The 24,234-nt window shown below is 37.0% G+C and overlaps 4 protein-coding genes across 4 annotated transcripts; 2 read left to right on the forward strand and 2 right to left on the reverse strand.

Annotated features, from left to right (window-relative positions):
• The first annotated feature begins 6,095 nt into the window (after positions 1–6,095).
• Positions 6,096–7,409, forward strand: LOC126583794 (uncharacterized). Its single transcript, XM_050248316.1, has 2 exons — positions 6,096–6,262; positions 6,562–7,409. Exons 1-2 carry the CDS (start codon positions 6,248–6,250, stop codon positions 7,156–7,158), a joined length of 612 nt encoding a protein of 203 aa, XP_050104273.1. The 5' UTR covers positions 6,096–6,247; the 3' UTR covers positions 7,159–7,409.
• A 2,510-nt stretch (positions 7,410–9,919) lies between these two features.
• On the forward strand, positions 9,920–12,921 carry LOC126583124 (uncharacterized). The gene is made up of 5 exons (XM_050247421.1): positions 9,920–10,183; positions 11,321–11,402; positions 12,229–12,390; positions 12,501–12,619; positions 12,718–12,921. The coding sequence occupies exons 1-4, from the start codon at positions 9,995–9,997 to the stop codon at positions 12,566–12,568; spliced, it is 501 nt and encodes a 166-aa protein (XP_050103378.1). The 5' UTR covers positions 9,920–9,994; the 3' UTR covers positions 12,569–12,619; positions 12,718–12,921.
• Positions 12,922–14,307: 1,386 nt separating this feature from the next.
• On the reverse strand, positions 14,308–16,190 carry LOC126583123 (F-box protein At3g07870). The gene has a single exon (XM_050247420.1). The coding sequence runs from the start codon at positions 16,107–16,109 to the stop codon at positions 14,868–14,870; it is 1,242 nt and encodes a 413-aa protein (XP_050103377.1). The 5' UTR covers positions 16,110–16,190; the 3' UTR covers positions 14,308–14,867.
• Positions 16,191–19,022: 2,832 nt separating this feature from the next.
• On the reverse strand, positions 19,023–20,183 carry LOC126583907 (uncharacterized). Its single transcript, XM_050248451.1, has one exon. The coding sequence runs from the start codon at positions 19,824–19,826 to the stop codon at positions 19,410–19,412; it is 417 nt and encodes a 138-aa protein (XP_050104408.1). The 5' UTR covers positions 19,827–20,183; the 3' UTR covers positions 19,023–19,409.
• Between the last annotated feature and the right edge of the window lie 4,051 nt (positions 20,184–24,234).

The following is a 24,234-nucleotide window of genomic DNA, read 5'->3' on the forward strand; positions in this document are numbered from 1 at the left end:
GGGTTCAGTTAATACAACGCGTGCTCTACAATTGCTACACAAAACTATCGGCCCGTCACCTTCTTTTACACTGGAATCTGACATGGATTCAACTACAGCCGATCCCGAAAACTTGGTAGGTGGTTCATTGGAAAATAGGTCGATCTTGAATCGTGGCTGGGAATGTTTCTTTGGGACGTGTTGTACTAGAACCAACTCGGCCTTCCCTTTCCCTTTGCTCTTGGTTAAACGGGCATCTACCATGCCAACTGTTGCTGAAAGAAATGGATCAACGTTGACTGTCATTCGTTTTTTGGGAAATTTTAGCTTGCCTTTGTCAATCTATCTCTGGATATCATCACGGAATACGACACAGTTGTTTGTGGCATGCTTGGTCGAGTTATGATACTTGCAATACGTCTTTCCTTTAAGCTCTTTGGCCTTAGGAATATTATGTCCTGGCTGAAGTTTGATGATCTTTGCTAATAACAATTAGTCAAAAATTGCCTAGGCCTTTATGATATCGAAAGTGTAAACTTTTGATGTTTTCGCCGTCTCTTCGGTGGCTGAGCGAGTTTTAACATCCTTGGAATTAATTTGAGTCAGTGCCTTGCAAATGTATGGTTTATCTATCACTATCTCGACTGCGTCTACGTTGACGTATTGAGAATCTTCGCATTCGGTCGATGCGTAGCTGACCGTGGGATTCTTGTAAATTGTTCCTTGAGATGGAGATTTCAAGATCTTTTCTTTTCGGAGAAAATAATCATATTGCTCTGCATGCTAGGCTAATTCATACATATCCCAAAAGTTTGCCCCCAAGAATTTCTTTTTGTACTCTACGTCGAGCCTATTTAGAGCAAGCCTAACAAATTCGACTTCGGGAAGAGGTACTCGGCACCAATTCCTGGCCGATTTAAATCTGGTAAGATAATCCATTGGTGACTCATCAGATGCTTGAGCCATCTTAGCTAATGAAGAAACTGACATTTCCATCCCCGGTCGATAAAATTGTTCGTGAAATTTCCCGACCAACTCCTCCCAACTTTGGATAGAATTAGGTGAGAGGTTGATATACCATGCAAATGCTGAGCCTGTCAACGAAAAGTTGAACAACCGTAGTTTATGAAAATCACTATTGACAACTCCGCATTGTGCAGTGAAACGAGTCACATGTTCTAACGAGGATAAGGACGATTCTCCAGCAAAAAGGCTGAAATGTGGAATATTGAAACCTTTAGGATATTCGAACTTTTCCACATAAGCTGGATATGGGTGGATGAATTTCGGGAACTTCGGCCCTTTTTTCATGGCCGAATCGATCATCCGTTGGACCTCGGTCATATCGACGGGTGTTGTTTCCACTCTCTGGTCGGATCCATCTAACCTACTACTTGATCCTTCCCTATTTTCTAAGTCAATTGTTTTGGGCCGAGTAGATATTGCTTCGGCCTGTAGGGGATTACCTTTAAGTGGAAGCCGCCGAGCCTGATCAACAGGTCATCATTCGAAGACCTTGCTAACTAATAGTTCGAGCAATCTTGTTTGGGTCTCACCATTGCTTTGTATCATTTTAAGCAAACTGTTCATTTTTTGACCCACTATCTGTTTAACTTGTCGAGATTGCTTATCAAGTCGTCTTCGAAGAAACGACCTAGTCAGAGGGTCAGAGCCTTCACCACCGTCTTCGTCACAGTCTTCCACTATCCCTTCAATGAAAACGCATGCAGTTCGGTTGGGTACTTCTGTGTTTCGAGGCTGGGTACCGAGGCATATTTCATTTTCTCGGTATGTTACATTAGTAGCCTCAAGGGTCACTGTGACAATAGGATTTCGCGCATGTGACACTTCTTGTCCGGGATTCTGAATCGGCAGATCGGTCGTTGATTTTTCCATGGTTGTTTTCTTTTTTACTGATCATGTCTCGATGGTCATGAACTTCGTAGTTATAACACTGGGTCCTACCGAGCGTGCTAAAATGTTAACCCTAAAAACTACCAAGCCTACGTGGCGCGCAGGCCGAGTAACTAAAAAGCTAACTACGTCATTCGGTTGTATGCGGGGCGTGCCAACTCGTCGGCCGAGTTCGACCGAGGAGTAAAATTTGTTGATGTTACGTTGGGTGCGCTGCGGACTTCTTGATCTTGCGACTGCGGCCGAGGAAGGAACACGCATCGGGCTTCGGAATATAGAGCCTGAAGACAAGGCTACTAGTTCTGCGAAGTTCACAAATCGTCGGCACCTGATTCGGTCACGGTGATTATGTTCGTGAAAGTATAAGCACGTCGAATCGACACCAGAGTATAGGGACACAAATAATCAAAACAAATGTACGTCTTGATTGTGAAAATGGTTCAGCTATCAGAATGCCGAACTCTAAAGCCTACTTGTGAGTATCCAATCATAAAACAACTTGGCGTTTAACATGCTGAACCCAGTAATTCGAAACACCTCACTTCGCCAAGAAGGCTAATGAGATGACCTCTGCCAATAAGGATTCGAAAATCCTTCTCGGTTGAGACTTGGATAGATAACTAGTTAGCCTCGTCGCAGTGTTGTTTATCCAAACTGAATATGCTCGCCGGTTGCCTTCACAGTGCTGTTTATCCAAACTGAAGATGTGTTGGCGAAAAAGGAAAATAAAAATCTCAAGGTTGTTGAGAGGTTTCGCGTAGAGCGAGAGTTTGCGCATGGCAGTTTGTATGTTGAATTGGAGGGGGCTTTGTTCGATGTCCTCCCTCCCTATTTATAGTAGCCAACCTATATCGAATCCTAATCATTCTCGGATTAGAACTCTTTTCCCCGATTCAACCTTATCTCGGCCAGTTCTACTCCTACTAGGACTTTGAACTTAACTCATTATCAGGCCGCATTCAATTTCAAACTCTAACATCCTTATCCTACCGAAACTCCTTCTCGTAATAGGCATCACCCACATCCCATAGGTTCCCGACGGGATATGGCCAGCTTCGACTGCGTGGCCCATGACCTCTCAATGACACCTAAACACAACCTCTGGGCCGAGAACAATTCTACACTCGGCCCAACTAGCACCAGGCCGAGAACAATTCTAAACTCGGCCCAAACCAATATTTTTATGCCCAAACAAATCCAATAGCCCTGCAACAAATAGGCTTGCATAGTGCACTAGCTAACTCTAAGTCTCATGTGGAATAAGTAGAAAGTAATTTGGCAAATCAAATATAGTGACTTGTATAGTACAACTAATTAATAAGGGACAGCTCGATTGTTGCACCCATGAAGTTTATAGTGAACCACACAAATCTGGCACCATGTGTGATTATCTTGGCTTCATATTTCATTAATCATAAGTTAATGAACAAAAAATACGCATTCAAATTCAATTCAAAGAGATGAAAAAAGATAAAAGGTTGATAGAGCACGAAAGCTTTTTCATTCCCCAACCTATCACACTTCTGTTATTCATGATTTATCATGCGGACCCACAAATTGAGCACCAAAATTAACATCACAATATAGTACTTGATAAAAATTAACATCACGATATACGATAAATTGTTAAGAAGTGAGAATTTCTAAAATTCTATAAAGTGAATCCTGAGAAAATCCTCATCTCAAAACTAGGACCATTTCATGTCCATTGCTGACAGGGAGCCACATCGCACCAAGTGGTCGGTGATGTATTTGCAACGTGTCACACATTCGTTGGCACAGAAGTACAGCAAGGCACTGTGAATCTCTCGTGAATCTCTTGTGGGCTCCTTTTACAGCTTTTGAATCTTGATAGTCATTGCCTAAACCGAATGAGAATACTTTATGGATTCTCAGGATTCTAGAGAACTTCAAATCGTGTTTATTTATCGTATATTGTACAGTAAAAAAATTATTTTAAATAATTTTATTTAAAATTAAACATAAACAGTGCATAACGAAAACTTGCCGTATAATGTACAATAAACGAACATGATTTGAGGATTCCTAAAGAGGATCCTCATTCGCCTAAACCCTAAATGAAACGGCACGTAGGACTTGAATCATGGTTGGAATGTATATACAACAGCCATCCCAAGGCCATCATCGCCAGCTGCTAGTAGTGTGCGAAGTTATCAATTGTAATATTGAACATGCATGCATGGGGTAGATAATTTGTTCTTGGAATATTGTTTGTGCAACTTGGTTTTGGATCCAAATCGCACAAAGAATGTCATACGTATCAGTGAAACTTTAGTATATGAGCACTGGAGATAACATTTTAACTAATAGAAACTAGATTCAATTATGCATGAGGGTTCGAGTTTTCACACTTGCGTTAGAGATGTGATCTACACTGCAGTTACATGCGGTTTGCTTTTCTTTATCTAGTTTCAACTTTCTTAGTTTGAGAAATGTTAAGGAGACTCTCTTAAAAGTGAGACCTTCATGGATCTCTGCCACCTCATGTTTCTTACACAATGTTTTATAATAATAGTACGGAAATAAACGTTAAACTGTGAGATGACATATGGTCCATTGAGAGTCACTTTAAAAGAGTTTTCTTACAAAAGTTAAAGTGATTAGTGAGAGTTTGATTACTTATGAATTCTAAAAAATGCTGATGTTCATTGCATGTGTGACTGTCTTCCAATTCAGCCAAGGAAACTAGGGAGAGTGGGATCAGAAAACTATTAGTATTGATAGTGCAGATTTTGTCGCCTAATATTAGGGCTCCAAGACAAATAGAGGAGGCAATAGGTGATTGAACATATTGTCTATGATGTTCCACGTCAGAGTGTTATTCATTTCTGATAAGCAAATTGTGCCTATTGGTTGTTATGGTTGCATAATCTATGGTCGGCCTAACCTTTTATACTTTTAGTGACTTTGTATGCTAAGCAATAAGCATCATGTTTCACACTTTGTCTACCTGTTAAATGTTAGGTTATATCAAACATTTTAAAATTTTGGAGGAGACTTAAGAAGAAGATCATGAAGAAAATATATAGTTGCCCAATATAAAACGTGACATAGTAAAAATTCAAGTGTGATTGTAACATTATCATATAATACTACCGTTTTTCTTATGTAAAAATACATATGAACTACTAACAACATGTGATGATAATCGTGTAGTATATAAAAAAAAAGTTTTCCATAACCTGATGGAATTGTAACATGCATGGTAGCTTAATTAATTTGGTAAATAGGCCAAACAAATGGTGGTTAAATAATCAAGATTTGAAGGATGCATATGAGTGGATATGATGAAGGTAATGTAACCCTGCAAGCCCAACTGCACAAAAGCACATGAGCACACACAACCGAAAGAAGAATGATGGCTTGGGAAAAAGCAAAAGATGCCCATTATTATCATTCCCTGCCATCCTAAGATCATTATAATAATTAAAAAAATATTAAGAAGACTCTCTTAAAATGAGATTATTTATAGATTCTCTGTTATTGTATAGTTGAATATCAATTTTTGTGTCAATGTTATAAAATATTATGTCAAAAATATAAAATGGCAGAAAATTCATAAAAAATCTTACTTTTAAAAGAATTTCTTTAACATTTCTCTAACCGCTATAAGAGCGATTATTTAACCCAAATTGGATCCAAAACCTTTTGTGTGACATTATTACCAAACATGCCAATCTCATGAATTTTGAGAGATATGAGGTGTCAAATCCCAAGATTCCTCAGTTTCCCTCAGTTTCCCTCGCCCTCGCCACCCCACCAATTCTTCATTCAAAATGCGTGCGGTGTATTTGTGACATCAATCATTGACTAACATATATTAACTTTCTAACAATAAAATTAAAAAAAAAGTTAAGTTTATAAACATGTATTAGTTAATTATTGGAGTCATAGAGAGGCCATATCCATTTTGGGTGCAGATGATTTGATCTCCCCTAATAGGGTGTGCATTTTTGCTCACCACTCTCAAGCAGTGGCAATTCTTTACCATCCTATTTAATTATTATTATTATTATTGGATGAATGTAAATTTAAGATTTGTGTCTATCCATCGTACAGATCTCGAAATTTAAATTCATTCAAGAGTAATATGTGATAAGCACCATCATCATTTGAGGGCGGTGAGAAACAAAAATTTCCCACCACTCTAGTCCTCTCGTGCATCAACCACGAGGCAGTGAGGTCTATGGACTCCTCTATATAAACCATCCCATTGATCATTTTTATTCATGCAACCATTAGTTTTAATTTGTTCTTGGCTTTCTCCTCATCTAAGTTCGCCTTTCTCTCGATCTTCTAATTTGTTCAATTTGATCACTTTTCGATTCCCATTATGGCCACTGCTCAGGTGTTCACTCAACTTCGGTTCCAGACTGGTTTATTTTACATTGATTTGTGTGAAGTGATTTTCGCACATTTATTTTGTCTTTCAGTATATCTTTATTTACTTGTATTATTTTGATCAAAGAGGAATTAGGGACAAAAATAAAGACTTCTGCAAAAATCATTCCTTTAATTTGTTCAATATGTAAAACACATTTGTGTTTGTGATTATCAGTTCAAGCTCTCTTACAATTTTAACTAATTGATTAGTTAATTACAAAATATTAATCAAAGAGTTGTATCTGTATGTATATGATCATGCAGGTTGTATCAGCAAAGACAGCCCTTCCTGTAGAGGATACAACTCATCACGAGGAATCAGTTAAGGCTCAAGAGGCTATTATCACTGCTACTACTGAAGAAGTAGCACCAACTGAAGTTGCGGAGGAGGCAAAGGAAGTTGCAGAGACTGTTGTGGCTTCTGGGGAAGAAGTACCTAAGGCTGAAGCGGAGGCTTCAAAAGACGAGGAAAACATAGTTGCAAAAGATGAGGAAGTCCTAGTCGAAGCTGAGACAAAGGAAGTGAAGGTAGAGGAGCCCAAGGAAGTTGTAGGAGTCGAAAAAGAAGAAGAACCAACTCTGGAGAAGAGTACTAGTACTACAACCGAAGAGGAAACTACTACACCTAATTATAAGGTAGCCCCTGAGCCAGAACCAGAACGAGTGCTTGTGGAGGAGGCCAAGGACAAGGAGAATACTGCTGAAATTCCTCCGGTGGCACCAGTTACACCGGAGGCACCGGTGGAAGAATCAGCAGTTGAAGCCCCTAAAGAGGAGGTAGTAGTTAAGGAAGAAGAGAAGGCAGCTGATGATGTTGAGGGGAAAGCTGGTACTGAAGCCCCGGTGGAGAAGGCTGAGTGAATTTTTAAGTTGTATTATTAGTGGGTATATTGGGGTTTGCATGCATGTGAAGAGATCAATTAAATGTCTTTCATTTAGTGTGGTTTAAGAAATTATATAAGGCGTAACGTACAAAGAAGGTGAGGTGAGTGTGGAACATAGATAATGCTGGCTCTCCATATACATATGGTAGACATGATGATTTGTATCGTGGTGCATGTACGTGCCGATGTTTGAATATTTGAGTAATAAGATCGACTATTGTTGTACTATATACATAGCTACTACTTGTTTCATGACAAATTCATGAGTTACATGCATTTTCTACTTGATCAAGTTTTTCTTTCTGATTTTAAGTTTACTTTTCCTTGATGACAAAGGTTCATCATGTGGTTGTTAGGAGTTTGAGGTATACTTGGAGATAAGAATGGGTGTGCACATCCATCGTTTCACTATAAGTTTCCATGGATTCATTGGAACTATATTGAAATAGTTAATATGCATGCCACCATTGTTAATTTGTGTGGAATGCCTTTTCATTTCTTAAGTAGCTTAAGAAAGTTGAGGTTACACCAACTTCTTATATAAACTCTTGCAAGGTTTTTTCTTTGACCGCATCCTCACATGCTCATCATATGTGACGAATTTTCAAGCCAAATACGTGGGAAGCAGGAATTAGGGTGACATGGAACACGTGTAGCATTGAGCTTCACATGTGGGCTAACCTGCTTTGATACCATAAAAAAGTTGAGATTCTACCATAAAACCAATTGATAATATCCACATCAACAATTGTTAGGTGGCACGTCTCTATAATTTGATTCATAATTAAAAACTTATATTGAGATAGTGATACGTATCTAATCAATGATAATTTGTAAAATGCAATTTGATTCCTCAAATAATAATGTTGATATCTATGTGAAAATTTTCTATACTTAGATTCGTGAAGTTGTTTCAGCTGATGCTAACAGTTGTTTGTGGCTACACCCTTATATATAAAGCCAACAACCCTTTTTGAGGTCACAAGTTTCATCAAAATATTTGGACAAAAATACCCCCAAAACAAAAAATTTCAAAAGCAACTCAAAATAATGCAAGGGTATTTTCGTTATTTTAATAGTGTTTTTTAATAATTAATTCCTTTTGTACACTTTTTTTTTTTAAAATTAGTACCTCACAATAGGATAACAATAATGTGATTTAATAAGTTGTTTATTAAATATTATTTTCTCTAATTTTAAACATGTTCAAAACATCTTAAGAGGTGTGTAATGCCGGTTATAAAAAAGGTCTTTTGCACGTGCATAATAATGTGATTAAATTAGTTGTCAAATGATTGGTTTTTTTTTTTTTAACAAACGATATTATTTACATTAAGAGATAGAGGGTGAGCTTAGCCTCGCAATGGACTAGTAATAAGTGATTCAACCAATTGTTTATTAAATATTATTTTCTCTATTCTTAATGTAAATTCAATAGAATGTAGATGGACATTCAAAGACCGATTTTATTATGTGAATTCAGCTGCTTTGATTGGTTTGTGAGGGGTTTTTTTCTACCATGATCTAAGATTGTTCATTTACTTTAAATATTTGACTTTCCTTTTGTCAATTCACGCATATAAAAACATTTAAAACATGTAAGTAGTGCGTAACACGCTGTGATTCAAAAAAGACCTTCTGCATGCGCTTTAGTGTTTAGTAATTCAACAAACATGTGAAAACTTTAGTTGGGAAAAAGGGATGATGATCCAACGAAAAGACAAGAAAAAAATAGTGGTTGTGTAGATCTGGTTTCGTCAAAGTGGTTAAAATCGTGTGCTTCTTTCTCTGAACTCAATTTTTAGTTTTTGCCAAATTTCTTTGGACTCGGTTTGAATCATCAAAAATGAGGAGAGAAATAACTTAATGTAGCAATTTCAATTTCTTCTTTTACCTCTTGCACTTCAAAATTTATTCCATGAAACAAGGATTCCTATTAAATAAAAGCAATTAGTTGTTCGTTAAAATATTATTTTCTTTATTTTTAAATACGTTCAAAACATCTTAAGATGCGTGTAATGCTGGTTATAAAAAATGTCTTTTGCACGCACATAATAATGTGATTAAATTAGTTGTCAAATGTTTTTTTTTAACAAACGATATTATCTAGGATGAACTTAGCCTCACAATGAGCTATCAGTAATACAAATTTAATCAGTTGTTTATAACGATACTGTTTGAAAAGTTCTTTTGACTGATGAATACCATCGACTAGTACACACACCAGTGATTCAAACCATTAGCTATATAAAATATCCAAAACAGAATAGGATCCTCTCCGGATCCTATTTGTGAGAATCCTCTCTGGATCCTATTTGTGAGAATCCGGAGGATTAATTAATTGTGTCCATTCACAGTACATCGTACGGTTAGAAATTATTTTAAAATTTTAATTTAAAATTAAATATAAATAGTACCTAATAAAAACTAACTGCACAATCGAACATGATTAATTGATCTCTGGATTCCCACAAAAATAATCCGGAGAGGATCCTTGTCCATCCAAAACAAACATAAAAAAAGCTTGATGGGCCTTAAAATGTAAAAAATGAGATGAAAAGTGTGAAGAAATCTCCGAACTTTATCTTGTGCGTGGAATTTTCACTCAACATTTGTCTTTTATAATCTTTGGACGGGGATTGGGCCAATTGACAAATGACTTCCACCAAGGCTAACCGAGTGGACAGAAATGAACCCAAACTTGCGAATTATCCCCTTTATAATAATATAAAAATAATTTTTAATTTTTTTTTCATATTTTTGTTGTTCATCTGAAACCGATTCAATATTTTTTTTTCTTTTTGGAAAACCAAATGGCCTCACTGCTCACGAAACCAACAGTGACAAGAGGACGGGATGAAGTTTATGTTGCAGCAGTGCCTCTAAGAGCAACAAAAGGACCCGCCCAGCTGCTTACATCTGCTGCTTACTCTCTCAATCTCTGGAATTTGCAGCATTTCATGGTTATCATTAATCCCTCCCCACCACCACCTGATTGTCAGGTTCTCCTCCCTCCATTTCTCTATATAAGGTAGCTTAGCTAGTTCACTAATTATTCTTTTGGATTTTCTTGGGCAATTCAATTTACTTGGTTGATTTTTGTTTACTATAATTAACCTTAAAATCTATTTCCTAACCTGTGTCCCAACTAGTACATAATCTCAGTTTGCCAAAAAGTCAACTCTCATGCAATTTCATTACCAAAGTAACCAAACTGATAAAAAAAAGGTCGTACCCAGTGCACAAGGCTCCCGCTTTACGCAGGGTCTGGGAAAGGTGAATGTCGGCTAGCCTTACCCCATTTATGGGAGAGATGAATGTGGTAACCAAACTGATGCTTTATTTTTTTTTTTATCAAACGATATAATTCATTTAAGTCGAATATAAATGTTTAATGTTTATATCATGAGCAAGATTATTAAACAACTACTCGGGAAATAACATGCCCAATCTATGGACTCTTCCATTCTTACTCACAAAAGAAGCCACAGATTGTGCTGCTCCATTACAACGTCGGGAAGCGTATGACAACTCAACTAGCTACAGTTGTTTCGTTAACTCCCACACATCAAGAAGGATACCTTCAATAGACAGAGCCCTTTCCTTCTTCAGCATGCCTATCAAACTTAAGACTATGACTCCACAATCACCCTTTTAAATCCCTCCTGATCCAGACACACCACCATCCGCAAACTGATATGCTTGATTCAAGAGTGCTTAAATCTTTGATATGAAATCACCTTGAAGCCCAATGGCGAATTGGTATAACAAAAACGAAAAGGGTAAATTGAGATTAAATGTTAAATGCTGCTTTTTTCTGTTTCAAATACTAAACTTCTTTATATTTAGATTTTTAAAAGTAGTTGAGAAGTCAAAGCATGCTACAAGAACAAAAACATGGTAAACAATATAAATATGAAAAATGTTTTTTTCTTGAAATTAATTAAAGTAGTCTAACTCAAGTGAAAAGAAAAGTTAACTGCTACGGAAAAAACATGTCTCCTAATTAGTACTTAATTTCCAACAAAAGTTTTTGGGAAAATGTCTATTAACATAGACCTGGTATCCATATTTTGTAACCTTTTCAATACAAAAGTTTGAAAATTTGAACTCTAAATTTGTCTAGTCTCTTTTTTCAGGCCATAGTTTTCGATTTTCAACCTAAAGATCCTGAAAACATATATGCAGCCCTTGCAGTTCTATCCGGAAAAGCAATACCGGGTAAGCCTAACTAGCTGCATCATCTACTACATCTTTCATGTTGCTCAAGAAAGCATAGTTCATCGCTAATTGGCATATGCATTAGTAAGTTATTGAAAATAATTAAAATGCAAACATCAATGTCGAAGAACACCTAAAATTAAAACTTGTGCACCTCAAACCGGGGCTTGGTCTTGTCTGTCCTGTCTGATATACTGCTTTGAAACACCATTCCTTGGAATCCTTGATCTCATACCGCATAACTCTTTGACATTAGTTGTTTTTGATCCTTTAGTTTCTACTTGTGAAACTTGTCAACAATAGCTGCTAGACATTATTGGTATAAACAATAGACTTGTAATTATTCCTCTAGCTAGACATTATTGGTATAGACAATAGACTTGTAATTATTCCTCTAGCTAGCCATCATTACTTTACTTTATAGCTAGCCATCATTACTTTGTTTTATAGCTAGCCATCAGTACTTTGCTTTGCTTTCCTTTTCTCCTTATTTTCCCCTTCGGTGTTTTTCTCATGTAATCATCATTTGGCTTGTCCACTTGTTATGACTAGTTTTTGGCCCTCTATAAGAGAGGACTTCCCTCTTGTAAACAAATAACAATGAAGTTTATTACGATTTCTGAGAAAACTTTGAACCTTAGTTAATTTGTATGGGTTGAATATATCATAGAGATACCATCTAATGTTGCTTATGAAATTAAAGAAGAAATTGTGAGTACTGATATAATTATAACCCTGCAACATAATATTACAAATTTATCTTGGGTTCCATTTAAGTTTGTTTTTATTTCTTGGTATTTTAGACTAGCATGCATTTTTCTTTTAGGAGTGGTTCTTATGAGGAAGTTGTCGAAACTGCCGAGAAGAAAATGCTGGTACGTTGGTTCTCCCAAAGGATCAGGTGCCATAGATATGGCACTTGAATTCAACAAACAGTGGGAAACTAAGCTGAGAGTTGGTCATCATGATTGTCGGAATTATACCAATGGTAACAATTTACGTAGGATGTCAATATTCACTTAGGTATAATTTATTATCTTATTAGTAAAGATGTGCTTAGGAGGTTGATGTATTTATTTACTTTGAATTATTTTAAAGGCTTGGTCGAGTACCTGACCGATGAAGAACATATCTTGGAGCGTTTGGAAGGAAAACGGAGACATTGAATGGGTGGTGCGCACGTTATGGTGGCTAGCAAGGCCCAAACTCACTTTCAAGTAAGTTTGATTTTCACTGATGTTTGCAAGGCTATAAATGTGACAATATATCGTAGCCTAGAATACTTATATGAGAGATTTACTATTTCATTCTGCAGTTGGGGACTCTATTGATGTTGCATAATCCCAAGAAGGAAATCATTCACTACTTATCTATCAAAAGTTTTGGCCGTTTTCAAGTGCAACTTTGCTCCTATATGCTTCCATATTGTCACCTAATTATACACTCTTTTTTGGAATTATTATTACACTGGTGAGCATGAATAAGTCACCAAGGTATAAAAAGAATTGTTATTTGGTCATGCTTCAAGTCCTCACTTTCACTAATCACTATACACAAAAACAACTGACAACAACACATAAAAGATACTTTTGTCACCAGTTCATCATGTGACAAATTTTTAACAAACATATGGTGTACGTTTTGAACCCATAACAAACCTATGTTTCACGAATAACGCTACCATAACTATGTCATGGTTTCTAGAGGATCTCTCCAATAGTATAGTCAAGAGGTTTGATTGAAGAGGACAAAATTAAGAAAATTTTGTTCCTTACTGTAAATAAGGTTGCATGTAGATTTCCACATGTATGAAAGTATTGCCTATCTCTCTCTCTCTCTCTCTCTCACACACACACACACACACACACACATATTTATTTATAATTTTCTATATGTTTTATACGATTTTAAAACCTGCATCATCACACAGGCACTTTTGCTAGTTACCTACAACTAGATAGAGTAAAACCCTAATCAAAATAGAAAACGAACACGAGCACAGCAAAAGCGAAATCTTAATCAAGATCCAAAAACAAGAACATACAATTTTCACAAACTTAAAATAAGACAGATCAACAAACTCTAGAAAACTGATAACAAACAAGAGTGGATTAAACCCCGAAGGAACGAACATAATACTAAACTACAAATAATGTTTTATTAATCGAAACAAAAGAGAACATTATAAATTTGCCAAGGCGACTACATAACTAGTAAGACTTTTTTTGTGACTAACTTACTTCTAACAACAGTACAAACATCTATTTATACGAGAAAACGAAAGCAAACCCAAACTTGACGAGCAAGCCAAATAAATTTAACCAGCAAGGAATCCTAATCCCTGGCTTACAAGAAAAACAATAAGACTAACTATAATATTAAAACTAATTTTCCAGACATCAGTCTTAGGTAAACTATTAGGTGTCCAGATTTCAGCGAAGAAAAGGCAAATCAGGTTGCATTGAAAGTAAATTATTACTCGTGATCTTTACCTCGGGTGTGTTCTGAATCTCCTCAAGTTTGCACCTCATAGCAAGAGCTTGTAGTAACGGTTAGTATTAGATTAGATTACGCACAGAAATCGGTTTTTAACTTTTAGTCGAACTTGATTTGCTTTCTTCTTTGCTGTTATTCGACACCTGATAATTAACTTGAGGCTGATGTCTGGAAACTAAAGACAGTAGTTACTAGTTAGAGCTTTATGAAGTAGGGCTTGAAGTTTCAGCACTAAAGAATAAAATGATCAGTATCCATATTCTTTCATCGAGATTTTAGTTGCTACGGGATGCCTTTTGTTTGGGTAGAAAATTCGTTTAGTATCGCAGTTTGGCTTGAGACATTTAGGAAAATACTCCGGTCGTGACAAACCACAGGCCGAGAAGCATTCTGAATTCACACATGATCATTTGAAACAAGTTAAGATGCAGGGATTCAAATGTCTTCCGTACGAAATTGAGTTTGCGATTTGTAATCTAAAAAATACAACACAGCTCGAGAGTCTTGACAATGGTAATTCACGTGTTTGGAAAAGTCTACCTTGGTGGTGGTGGAAAATGAAAAAAGGTCAGCAACACAATTGCTTCAGCCCGGACAAAAGAATGCAGGAAAGCACTGATAGAACAGAAGCTCCGAGGACAACTCAATGATGAAAAGACTGATGCTCGAATAATCGAATTGCAGTTCTGTAGCCGTCGCACAGAATAGCTTCAGACTAGTTATGCTAATTTGTATGATGCATATGTAAATGTTGTGTAAATTAACCATATAATGATCAGAGTAAATGAAGAATTTCATGTTGGTTTCATTACATTTGTTTAGGACACAATTCTACAAACAGTACAGAAAGACATCTCAACCCCCACTCCCCGCCCCCCCCCCCCCCTCCTCCTTCTCCTCCTCCTCCTCCTCCTCCTCTATTCCATCAAAGCACCTGCGCAAGAGCCGCTGTCTCCTCATTGCCCGCCATCACATGTTAACAAGAGTATGTATCGGATTGAGCGTGCCCTCGTGAACAACGGTTTGAAACCACTTAGGCATCCCCTGAAACAAAAGATCCTTAAACTTTCCACTACTTGGTTCATAAACAACTAGAGCTCTGCTTTTGTACTCCAACAAGATCTGGCCACTCCCCAAAACACACAAAACCCTAACATGTCTTCCTCTTTTAACAATCTTTGAAATCTTCCATGATCTATCAACATCTTGTTTCAATGTCTTTGGCACATAACTTCCAATGGTCAACTCTTTAACCCATGATTCCTTCACACCGTACTCCTCCATAACCCACATCTCCAATTTCCCATAACTGCAGTAAAAAAATGCAGCAAGACAACCTCTTACAACCAGCACATGATAATTCCACCTGCTCAATCCGTCAACTTCCGGTTTCGGTACCTCCCTGAACTGCTCGTCTCCTAAGTCAAAAGAAATGAGCTTTCGACCAGGGTGGTAACCCTTTCTCCAAGTAACCCAATGAAGCCTTCCATTGACCAAGACCTGAGCTGGCCAGTGATGAAGGTAGTGAGATGTTCCTCCTAAACTTCTCCAATCAGAAGTTCCAAGAGTGAAAACTTGAACTTCTGATTGTGGCCGATACACTCGAAACCGGCTCCATGATTCTCGTCTACTATAGTACACTATCTTCACTACCTTGTACTCCTTAGTGATCGGATGAAACCCGAATCCGTAAATCACTTCTTGATTAGGAAATCGAACTGATTTAGGCAGCTCTCTATGATCCCTAGTGAACGGATTATATATGCATATTGCATCATTGTACAACGAATCAGATAAGCACAGCAAACCATCACATGATCCTACCACATCAAACTCAGGCATCGAACCACAGAAAGGAGGGTGAATTTTTTTCACTAGCATTGTCTCCTTTTCACCATGGTGAAAAGGGTAATCTACAAAGTAAATATGGTTTCTGATGGGGTAATCACAGTGAAAAATCAGGCACAGATTGTTGTGATCAGCTGTGTTAGAGTTATGCAAAGCATCGAAAATTCGAAGATGTTGGTCTTGTGCTAAATTTTTCCACGCTCTGCATACATACCTGAATTTTACCAGAGATGAAAAGGGCAGCCTTGAAGTTACCTCAGTGATGATTTCATGTGGTAAATTTTCCAAGCGAGTTACTGATTGATCTTCTCTCTGGTGGCTCCTCCTCCTTTTGCTCTGCTGCAATTCAGAGTCTGAGTCCATTACCAAAGGATGAACTATGCGTTCTAAGAGAGATGATTTTCTTTCGGCTGAATTTTCATGGCATGAAATACAAGGATTTGGTGACACGGAAACCGCAGGGAAATAGCGGTGTGTGGGATCCACAGTTGAATAATGCACTTGGAGGAAAGTTGGGTTCTTTAACCTCACCGTTGGCTTTGAAATGTGTGGCCATGATTTGTTGGAGAAAATTCAAACTTGATGAGTCTCTAGTTTGTGTTGATGTTGATCGAGGAACAAGAAAGTCTTTGTACAACAACCAATTGGACATTGTTGAGTGTTTGTCACTACTTTGGAGGCTATTGGTGTAGTTTTGTTTTTGGTACCGCATGGAGGTAGAACACGAGAGATTTTTCAGTGTGCTAGAAATACAAGTACATAAACTATATGTCATTATATTATACAAGTAGAGAGACACTTAAAATAAGAAATCTCTCAACTTGTATAATAACTTATAATGCACCGTCACTATATTCAAAGCATATTGAAAAATCTATCACAAAACACCTCAGTTGGTGTAGCTTTTTTGAAAATAAATAAAAGCACCTTTTACTTTCACTATATTAGAACACACAGCTGAAAAATGTATTTGGCCTTTCGAGTTTAGTTTTATCTAGTGGGGGTGGTTTGGCTTTTAAGCCTACTTTTTAAGAAGAAATGGCCATTAAGATGCTCACAAGTTGAATTCATTGCAAATCTATCTCACAAAAGCAGATGGGAAATTTAAATTTTGTCCCTCCACTCCTTTTTTTCATCTTTTGCTCTCTTGTCTCTATTCATTTACGGAATTATCTTTAATTTTATTCAATTTAATAATCATAAAAATATATTAAATTATTAATGTAGAAGGTGAAAATAGTGGTGCTCATAATTTTCGGCCTAAACATAATAATTCCAGCCCAAAACCACTTTTCTGACCCCTCAGCAGTCCAATCATTAGGGGCCAATCCAAACAGCCCAAGATACAGGTAAAACCAAAAACGTTACGAAAGAATCCACTTAAGCATTTTTATGACTTTTTACAATAACTAAAACGGATTTTATAGATTGTTTGGAGCCAAATTTCTTAGAAGAAATACCTCACCAGATTTGTTCACTGTAATTCACACGCTTGTTGAATCACTCGTCAAGAACGACTTTTCGAAAACTTCGTTGAATGGGAGATGTGCCTGCAAAAGGTACTTCAATGCTGAGTTAGTCAAGATGAATTGTACTTTGACGCTTTGTCAATCAAGATGAATTGGTGTTCTCTTGTCAATGGTTTCAGATTGCGTGCCTCGATTTTTGTCAAGACTGAGTTGTTATAAAGCTCGGGTGCTTGGGGAAGAATTCGGATCCTTGCTGGATCCTCTTTGTGAGGATCCTAGTAATCCGTGAATCGTGTCCATTTATCGTACATCGTGCCGTTAGAAATCATTTTAAATATTTTAATTTAAAATTAAACACAAACAGAACCTGACAAAAACTGATTGCACAATGTATGATGAACGGACATAATTAACAGACATTTATGATCTTATCAAAAGAATCCGGAGAAGATCATATTGGCTTGGGGAGCAAGCACCACTCTCAATCCTCGTTCACTTTCCCGCTGTGGAGGTAGTTGCAGATCTCCCTCAACATCCCTTTCAAACTTTGATTTCACAAATCTCTAACCCCTCTTTCCCTAGATCTACGTCTTATGTGTGAGTGAAGGGCAACTAACATAACATGCAAGTGGGTTAAATGCACGTTCCCTTGCAAGTGGCATTCTATCACAGTGGTAAAGAGAAGTGTTGTCCTTACACCACGATGTGAGTTCAAATCTCGTCGGTTTCTTAATCTAATATCTATTCTAATAAATTTATCGTTTGACAAAAAAAAAAAAAAAAAACACCACATGCTTCACACGGAGTGTGAGAGTGATGACTTTAGTAGGCCGCTAATGACCAGTCATCCGATTTAGCTAATACCTTTGCGATCATAACAAAGAGCTTTATAACGAACTTTCGTCCTTGGGCTTGTTTCATATCCCTATGGTACCGTTTGATAACGTAGGACGGGACGGGATGAGCCGTTCTGTCCCACGTTTGGTGCGCCTAAAAACTGTGGAACGGGTTGTCCCATGGGACGAAATTTGGCTGATTTTTCGTTCCACATCTTCCCCCTGGAACAACCATTTCCACATCCGTGGAACACAAATTTATAACATTTTATGACAAAATTTCTCCTTATCTTTTTCAATATTTACATCATCCGTTCCGTCATGTTCCATCCCATCCTGTTCTGTCCCGTCCCATTCCGTCCTGTCTGCATGTCAAACGGTACCTATATGCACAACTTGAGATGGTTACGTGTGTCAAAATCGAATTTTATTCTCTCACAAGCGTTTATGATCATGTTTGACCGAAAAAGTTAAAAATATTTATAAAAAAACACTTGAAGTGCTTTCTAAAAACAACATCTTATGTGTGCTTCGACTTGCATTTTTATTATAAATTTTAATGTGCTTTTAATAGTAGTTCCAAAAATAAGTAGTTTCAAACAGATGTCCCGATTGCAAGTAAGTTCTCTTTAGTCTTCAATGTCCCGATTGCATGTAAGTTTGCACGGGAAATATGTTGTTGATGAGGATGAATTATTGGATCACTAATACAAGCTAGAAGTAGAACCAACCCAATCCCTTGGTGGGGGTGGGTGCAACAGCTCACCAGCTCCAGCTGAGACATTTGCCACCACATTTTTTTGGGTTAATTCATCCCTTTTATCCAATTAAACAAACATATTCATCAAATTAAACAAGCATTTTCTTAGTTCCCAAACCTTTCTCGCAAAAATCAAACGTAAATGCTTTGAAGTTATTCAGAATTCAAAATCCCATCATCTGAACAAATGTAGGGAAATTAATACCTGAAATTAGAATGTTAATTATGATTCAAGTTTAAACAATAGTTGTACAGAGAAATACAAATACAATGATGAATACAACAATCTCTAAGATACATGCTGCCATCTACAAGAACTTAAGAAGAAAATCAACAAAAACAAAACCCAACAACCCAATTCTCCTCAAATCAAAGAACACAATTAGCCTCAAAGCCGGGCCAAAGAATTCGTATACCGAGGGCGAAAACGATAACAAATCAATCAGAAATGTGCAGCAAGCAATGAATTTGACATATCTTACACAATGTATTAGCTAAAATTATCTGCTAAAGCTGCAATCTTTGGAAGCTCCATCAATACAGCTTCCGAACAACCAACTAAAGCGATGAATCGAATTGGACCAGAATCCGAAAACTCTCAGAAAAGGCCGAACAAGACGGAGAAGCCGAGGACGATCAGCCAAACAATGTGAACCAAAAGCAGAGCTTGAGCAGAGTGGGGGGCGGAGCCGCCGCTACCCACCTCACAAAACCCTAATTTCTCCACCTTGACACCAGCGCATTGGGCATCTTGGCACCCACACCAGTACGTCACGCCGTCCACGCCGCAGACCGGGTCGGGACGGAAGCAATTGACGGGGCACAAGGAGGCTGACCGGGTCGATCGGCCGCAGGCGTCCGCGGGTTCGGATTCAGAGGGCAATCTGATGATGGTGGGTTTGGATACGGATTCTGGTTCTGATCGGACGGCGGGGAAGGAGCAGAGGACGATGAAGAAGGCGAAGAGAATTAGGGAAAAAATCGAAATTAGGGATTTGGGGAATTGGGTATCCATAATTGGAGGTAAAGATTTGATCTTTGAGAAAAGAAAAGCAAAACCTTAGAAATGCAGCCCTCTCCGGAAGCCCTGAAGCTCCCCCAAATTCAAAGAAAGAACGGTCCAAGCTTTTTCCCCAAATTCAAGCAATCGTCGATCTTATTCCCCAAATCGAATGTGGGTATCTTGGGGCTTTTATTAGAATTCGACTTCACATATGGAATCGAATGTCAAATCGCCTTAAAGTTTTTTTTTTATTTTTTTTTGGGGGGGGGGGGGGGGGGGTGGTGTTCGAATGGAATTGGAGAAAAATGTGAGAAACTGAGGAAACCCTAATTTTGTGGTTGAAGAAAGAAAGAAATGGAAGGAAAAGAGATCATTACCCAAAATAAAAAAAGAGAAGGAGATAAAACACTTGGTTGACGCGGTAATTATCCTCTAGAAGGATCGGAAAAGTAGTTTGGAATTAAGACAGTGAACGTTGGAAACCTAGATGGCAACCTGTCAGCCTTTGATCTTGCCAGCCGTTGATTTGTTATTGTTCACCTACTTTGCTCTGTGTGTTTTAGTTCAAACAAAATTTTTAATTTTTTTTAATTAAGACAAATATGTTTAAGAAAATTTTAACGAAAAATCACATTTTTACATTAAAAAGTCAACTATGTGCTATTCACTTTACTCTTTATTTTATTTTTATCGTTAAAATTCAAAATTTTCAAGTTTTTTTTCATCAATTTTCCTTATGTTTAATTGAGAACTAGGTTTTGGCACCTTTTGATGGGAGCAAATCCTCTTTCCTCCTATTTACTCCCCACGCGTTTCTTTTTATTTGTTGTATGGTGCATATAAGGGTTGTTAAACAGATTGATGGGAACGATGACACAATCTAAGATTTTTCCTTACTTCATTGGTAGCTCTAAGATCTTCAAAATAGTTGTCAAGTTCTGTTACGACCTCTAGATCGACTTAAGGAGCCACTTATGGCTGGCGTGTTAGAAGGAAGACGGTAAATGGTGGTGTGAACATGAATGGAAAAGCTAGGGAAAGATTGTTGGACAAAAGCGATAAAAATAAAATGAAGCTCATTAAATATGTGGCACAACTTCAAACCATCAAATTTTCATTGAACGTTCTAGATTAAAAAGAGGGGATGAGAGAGGCGAGAATTCAAATCCCTTTTGATGATGAGACCAAAAAATCAAAAGTGGAAAATAAGGGCTTAACCTACTTTCCTACTTTGTTGCATAACAAGCTTTATACTTGGATACTTTTTTTCTTAACTTATAATTTATAAGGATTTGTTTCCAATCTAATCATCATCCTAATCAATATTGGATATTCTTACCTTCTTTTTTCGCTGAGTTGGATTTTCTAAGCAGATGGCGATCCTATCTAGCATTTTTCTATTTTCGTGATTTAAATGTTTTGAATATCTCATATGTTGTTTGTTAGCAATCAAACAACTTGATGTCCACAGTTTATTCACACCATCACATAACATTACTAGTCCACATATTAATAATGTTAATAGTCTCATTTTGTAACTTTTGTTGCGGTACGATCGTTTGTCCAAAAATAGATAAGAAAGGATATAACTAGTTTTAACTTTATATATCCTAATTAGACTTGATATTAAGAGTCCACTTTTGATTATGAGACCACTCTAGCCATACCTAGCACAAAATTGAGAAAAAAACAGAAAAGAAAAATGAAACCTAGCTCAAAAAAAAAAAAAAAAAGTTTATGACTTGCATTTTAATTTGTATAACTTGGTCAAATGGTCTAATTAGGTGATACTTACTTTCCCTAATAGGATTGGAAAAAGAAAAGCCCCCTTAAGTTGTATATATAGCACAGTATCCATTGACCAAATGCATATAATTTGATCAATTCAAGAGAGAATGAATATGTGCAGCCTTAACACCCCCTACCATAATAACCCTAATCCTCTTACTAACACTAGTACTAATCGTTTTAGTGAGTTTAGTGCTGTTGAGATTGAGGTCTCTGAAATCCTGCTTCATATGACCAAACTCATCTCTGCATCCAATCAGAAGATGGTGCGGGACCATCGTCATCATCAGACGGCTAAGGTTGGTGTCAAAAAGCTTGATCGGGTAGATTTGGACAATGTACCTGATCTCAACATGCCTGTTTCTCTAGAGGAGGATTAATCAACTGCCGTTGATCACTACACAGAAATCAGAAACTATTGTTATCGTGCTATGTCAATTTGGGGTTTTGAGTAGATGATGATGGGCCAATATCCTTTATGTATGACAAATAATTATTGGATGAAAAAATTTGTTTTATGTGTGTTTAACGTACCTACTCTCCCCTTTTGATCATATTCCACTTGTGTATGTGAATGTTTGATGAATACTGCACACAGTCTATCCATCACAACCCTGATTCAAATTGATTTAGAAGAAATTTGGATATTGCAACAAAATAAAATGCAAAAAGTTTGTAATGTGGGACTCTAGTTTCATGGTACGTGTATTGGATCTGACTTGAAAAGTTAAATATGCAAGAGTTCTGCTGAATTGCGTTAAGTATGGACTAAGTGACACAATCCGGCTCAGTCCATGATGATTAAACTAGTTCTTTTATCGAAACATTGAGTTTATCTATTAATTTAATCATGTTTAGATTACATAATTTCTTGAAGGATAAATATTGATGGTCGTTAAAGGAGAACCTAAACAATAAGTTCAGGTCATGAAACTAGATTTTGAGGTAAACCAAAAGAAGGGGTTTTGTGCCATATCTATAAGGAATTAACCTAGCTACAATAGCAAACTAATCCCTAATATATGATTATATATTACAAGTTTGTGCGAAGCTGGTTATATTGAGTCATGTTTCTGTATACTATAGTGTCACAAAACTGCGTTAATCATGTATGGTTGATTTTTTAATCTCTAAATGGTATGTCCAACGTTAACGCATTTGTTAAAAACAAATGAATTGACCAATACCATATGCATTATAATTGCTAACAAATACAAACAAACAAGGAATGATCTTTAAGTAGCTTTAAGAAATCAGTATAATTTTTTCGCCCAGATTGTTTCAATTTTAAAAATTTTTGCATTTGCAGATGCTATCTCTATGACTCTCATAAACATAGTTGCTGAGTGTGCAAGAAAAGGGAGCAATTGAGTATATCTGCCAACCTAAATAGTGAATACAAAAACAAATTATATTTTTGTGAACAAAAACAAATTATGTTTTGTGTCCATGATCGAAAGATTTTCTTCCTCTAAGTTTGACCATCAAAATGGGAAGTATGAGTATGGACTTCATCTAGACCTAATTAGCGCGTTTAATCCAACACCAAAACTTTGAAAAGAGAATTAGTGGGAGATAGCTATCTATTTGCAGGCCACGATACGGTTAGCAGCCAGACCATACATTTGTGTAAGGCAATTTACATGAACTGGATGAACATTGACATTAATCGAGCCCTTGACACCTTCGAATTGGTTTGCAAATTCCATTATAGGAGCTGGTATTTTTAATTATAACTTTAACATAATTGGAGATCATAATATGATTCCGCACTAGTGATTCTGGTGTGTTCCTACAAAAACAATTAGAAATTAATTGAAAAAGGACCTAATAAAGTCGTTTCCGTTTCTGTTTAAGTCAATATATCAAGTAATTAAGGGCTTGTGGACATTAGTCCTTCGGAGCAGTATAACTCCAGAAATCCAGGTATGATGAGTGACTGTTTATCATTTGTCTGTCAACCCGTCAGATTTGTTGTGAGCTTTGAAACTCTATTTTCTCTTGCTCAGATCAGCATGCTTTCTTCATTGAAGTTGTTCCTCATCGTCTCTTTCATAACATATCAAAAATTCAGAATGAACTAATGGTTAAATATTTCCAGATCTTCGAAACATCACAGCAGCTTCGAAATCTGCAAGAATCCGACTGTCATGTTTGGAGCTTCAACACTTTAATTTCCGTCGCTCAAACAGAAATGGTTCCTTCTTGAAAGTTGTTCATATGCTCAAGAACTATAGGGTGTCCAAAATTCAGCTCCATTGGAGAAGAGCAGAGGTTGCAGAAATTTGATAGATGAAAGGAGGCGGAAGAGGGAGAGAGAGAAAAAGTCTCTTGGGTTGGATTTCTATTTTGGGGCAGATTCCAATTTTTGTAGCACCTTCATTATTGATGAATTGCTTGTACTTTTGTCCATTATGAAACTTGGGACTTTGGCTTGTTGTTGGATCTATTATAATATGTTTGGGAACATATATAAGTGAATAAATAAGAAGGAAAATTTTGGGCCCTTGTGGGTGTAAAACAAAAAATGTTTATGTTTACCCAAGTGTTTTTGTACAAGTTCAAGGGCATCTTGGGTTTTGTGTTGAAGCTTTGTAGGTGAAGCTTTGGTGTTGAAGCTTTGTAGGTGAAG

Source organism: Malus sylvestris, chromosome 9, assembly GCF_916048215.2.
Source record: "Malus sylvestris chromosome 9, drMalSylv7.2, whole genome shotgun sequence".
Taxonomy (NCBI): Eukaryota; Viridiplantae; Streptophyta; class Magnoliopsida; order Rosales; family Rosaceae; genus Malus; species Malus sylvestris.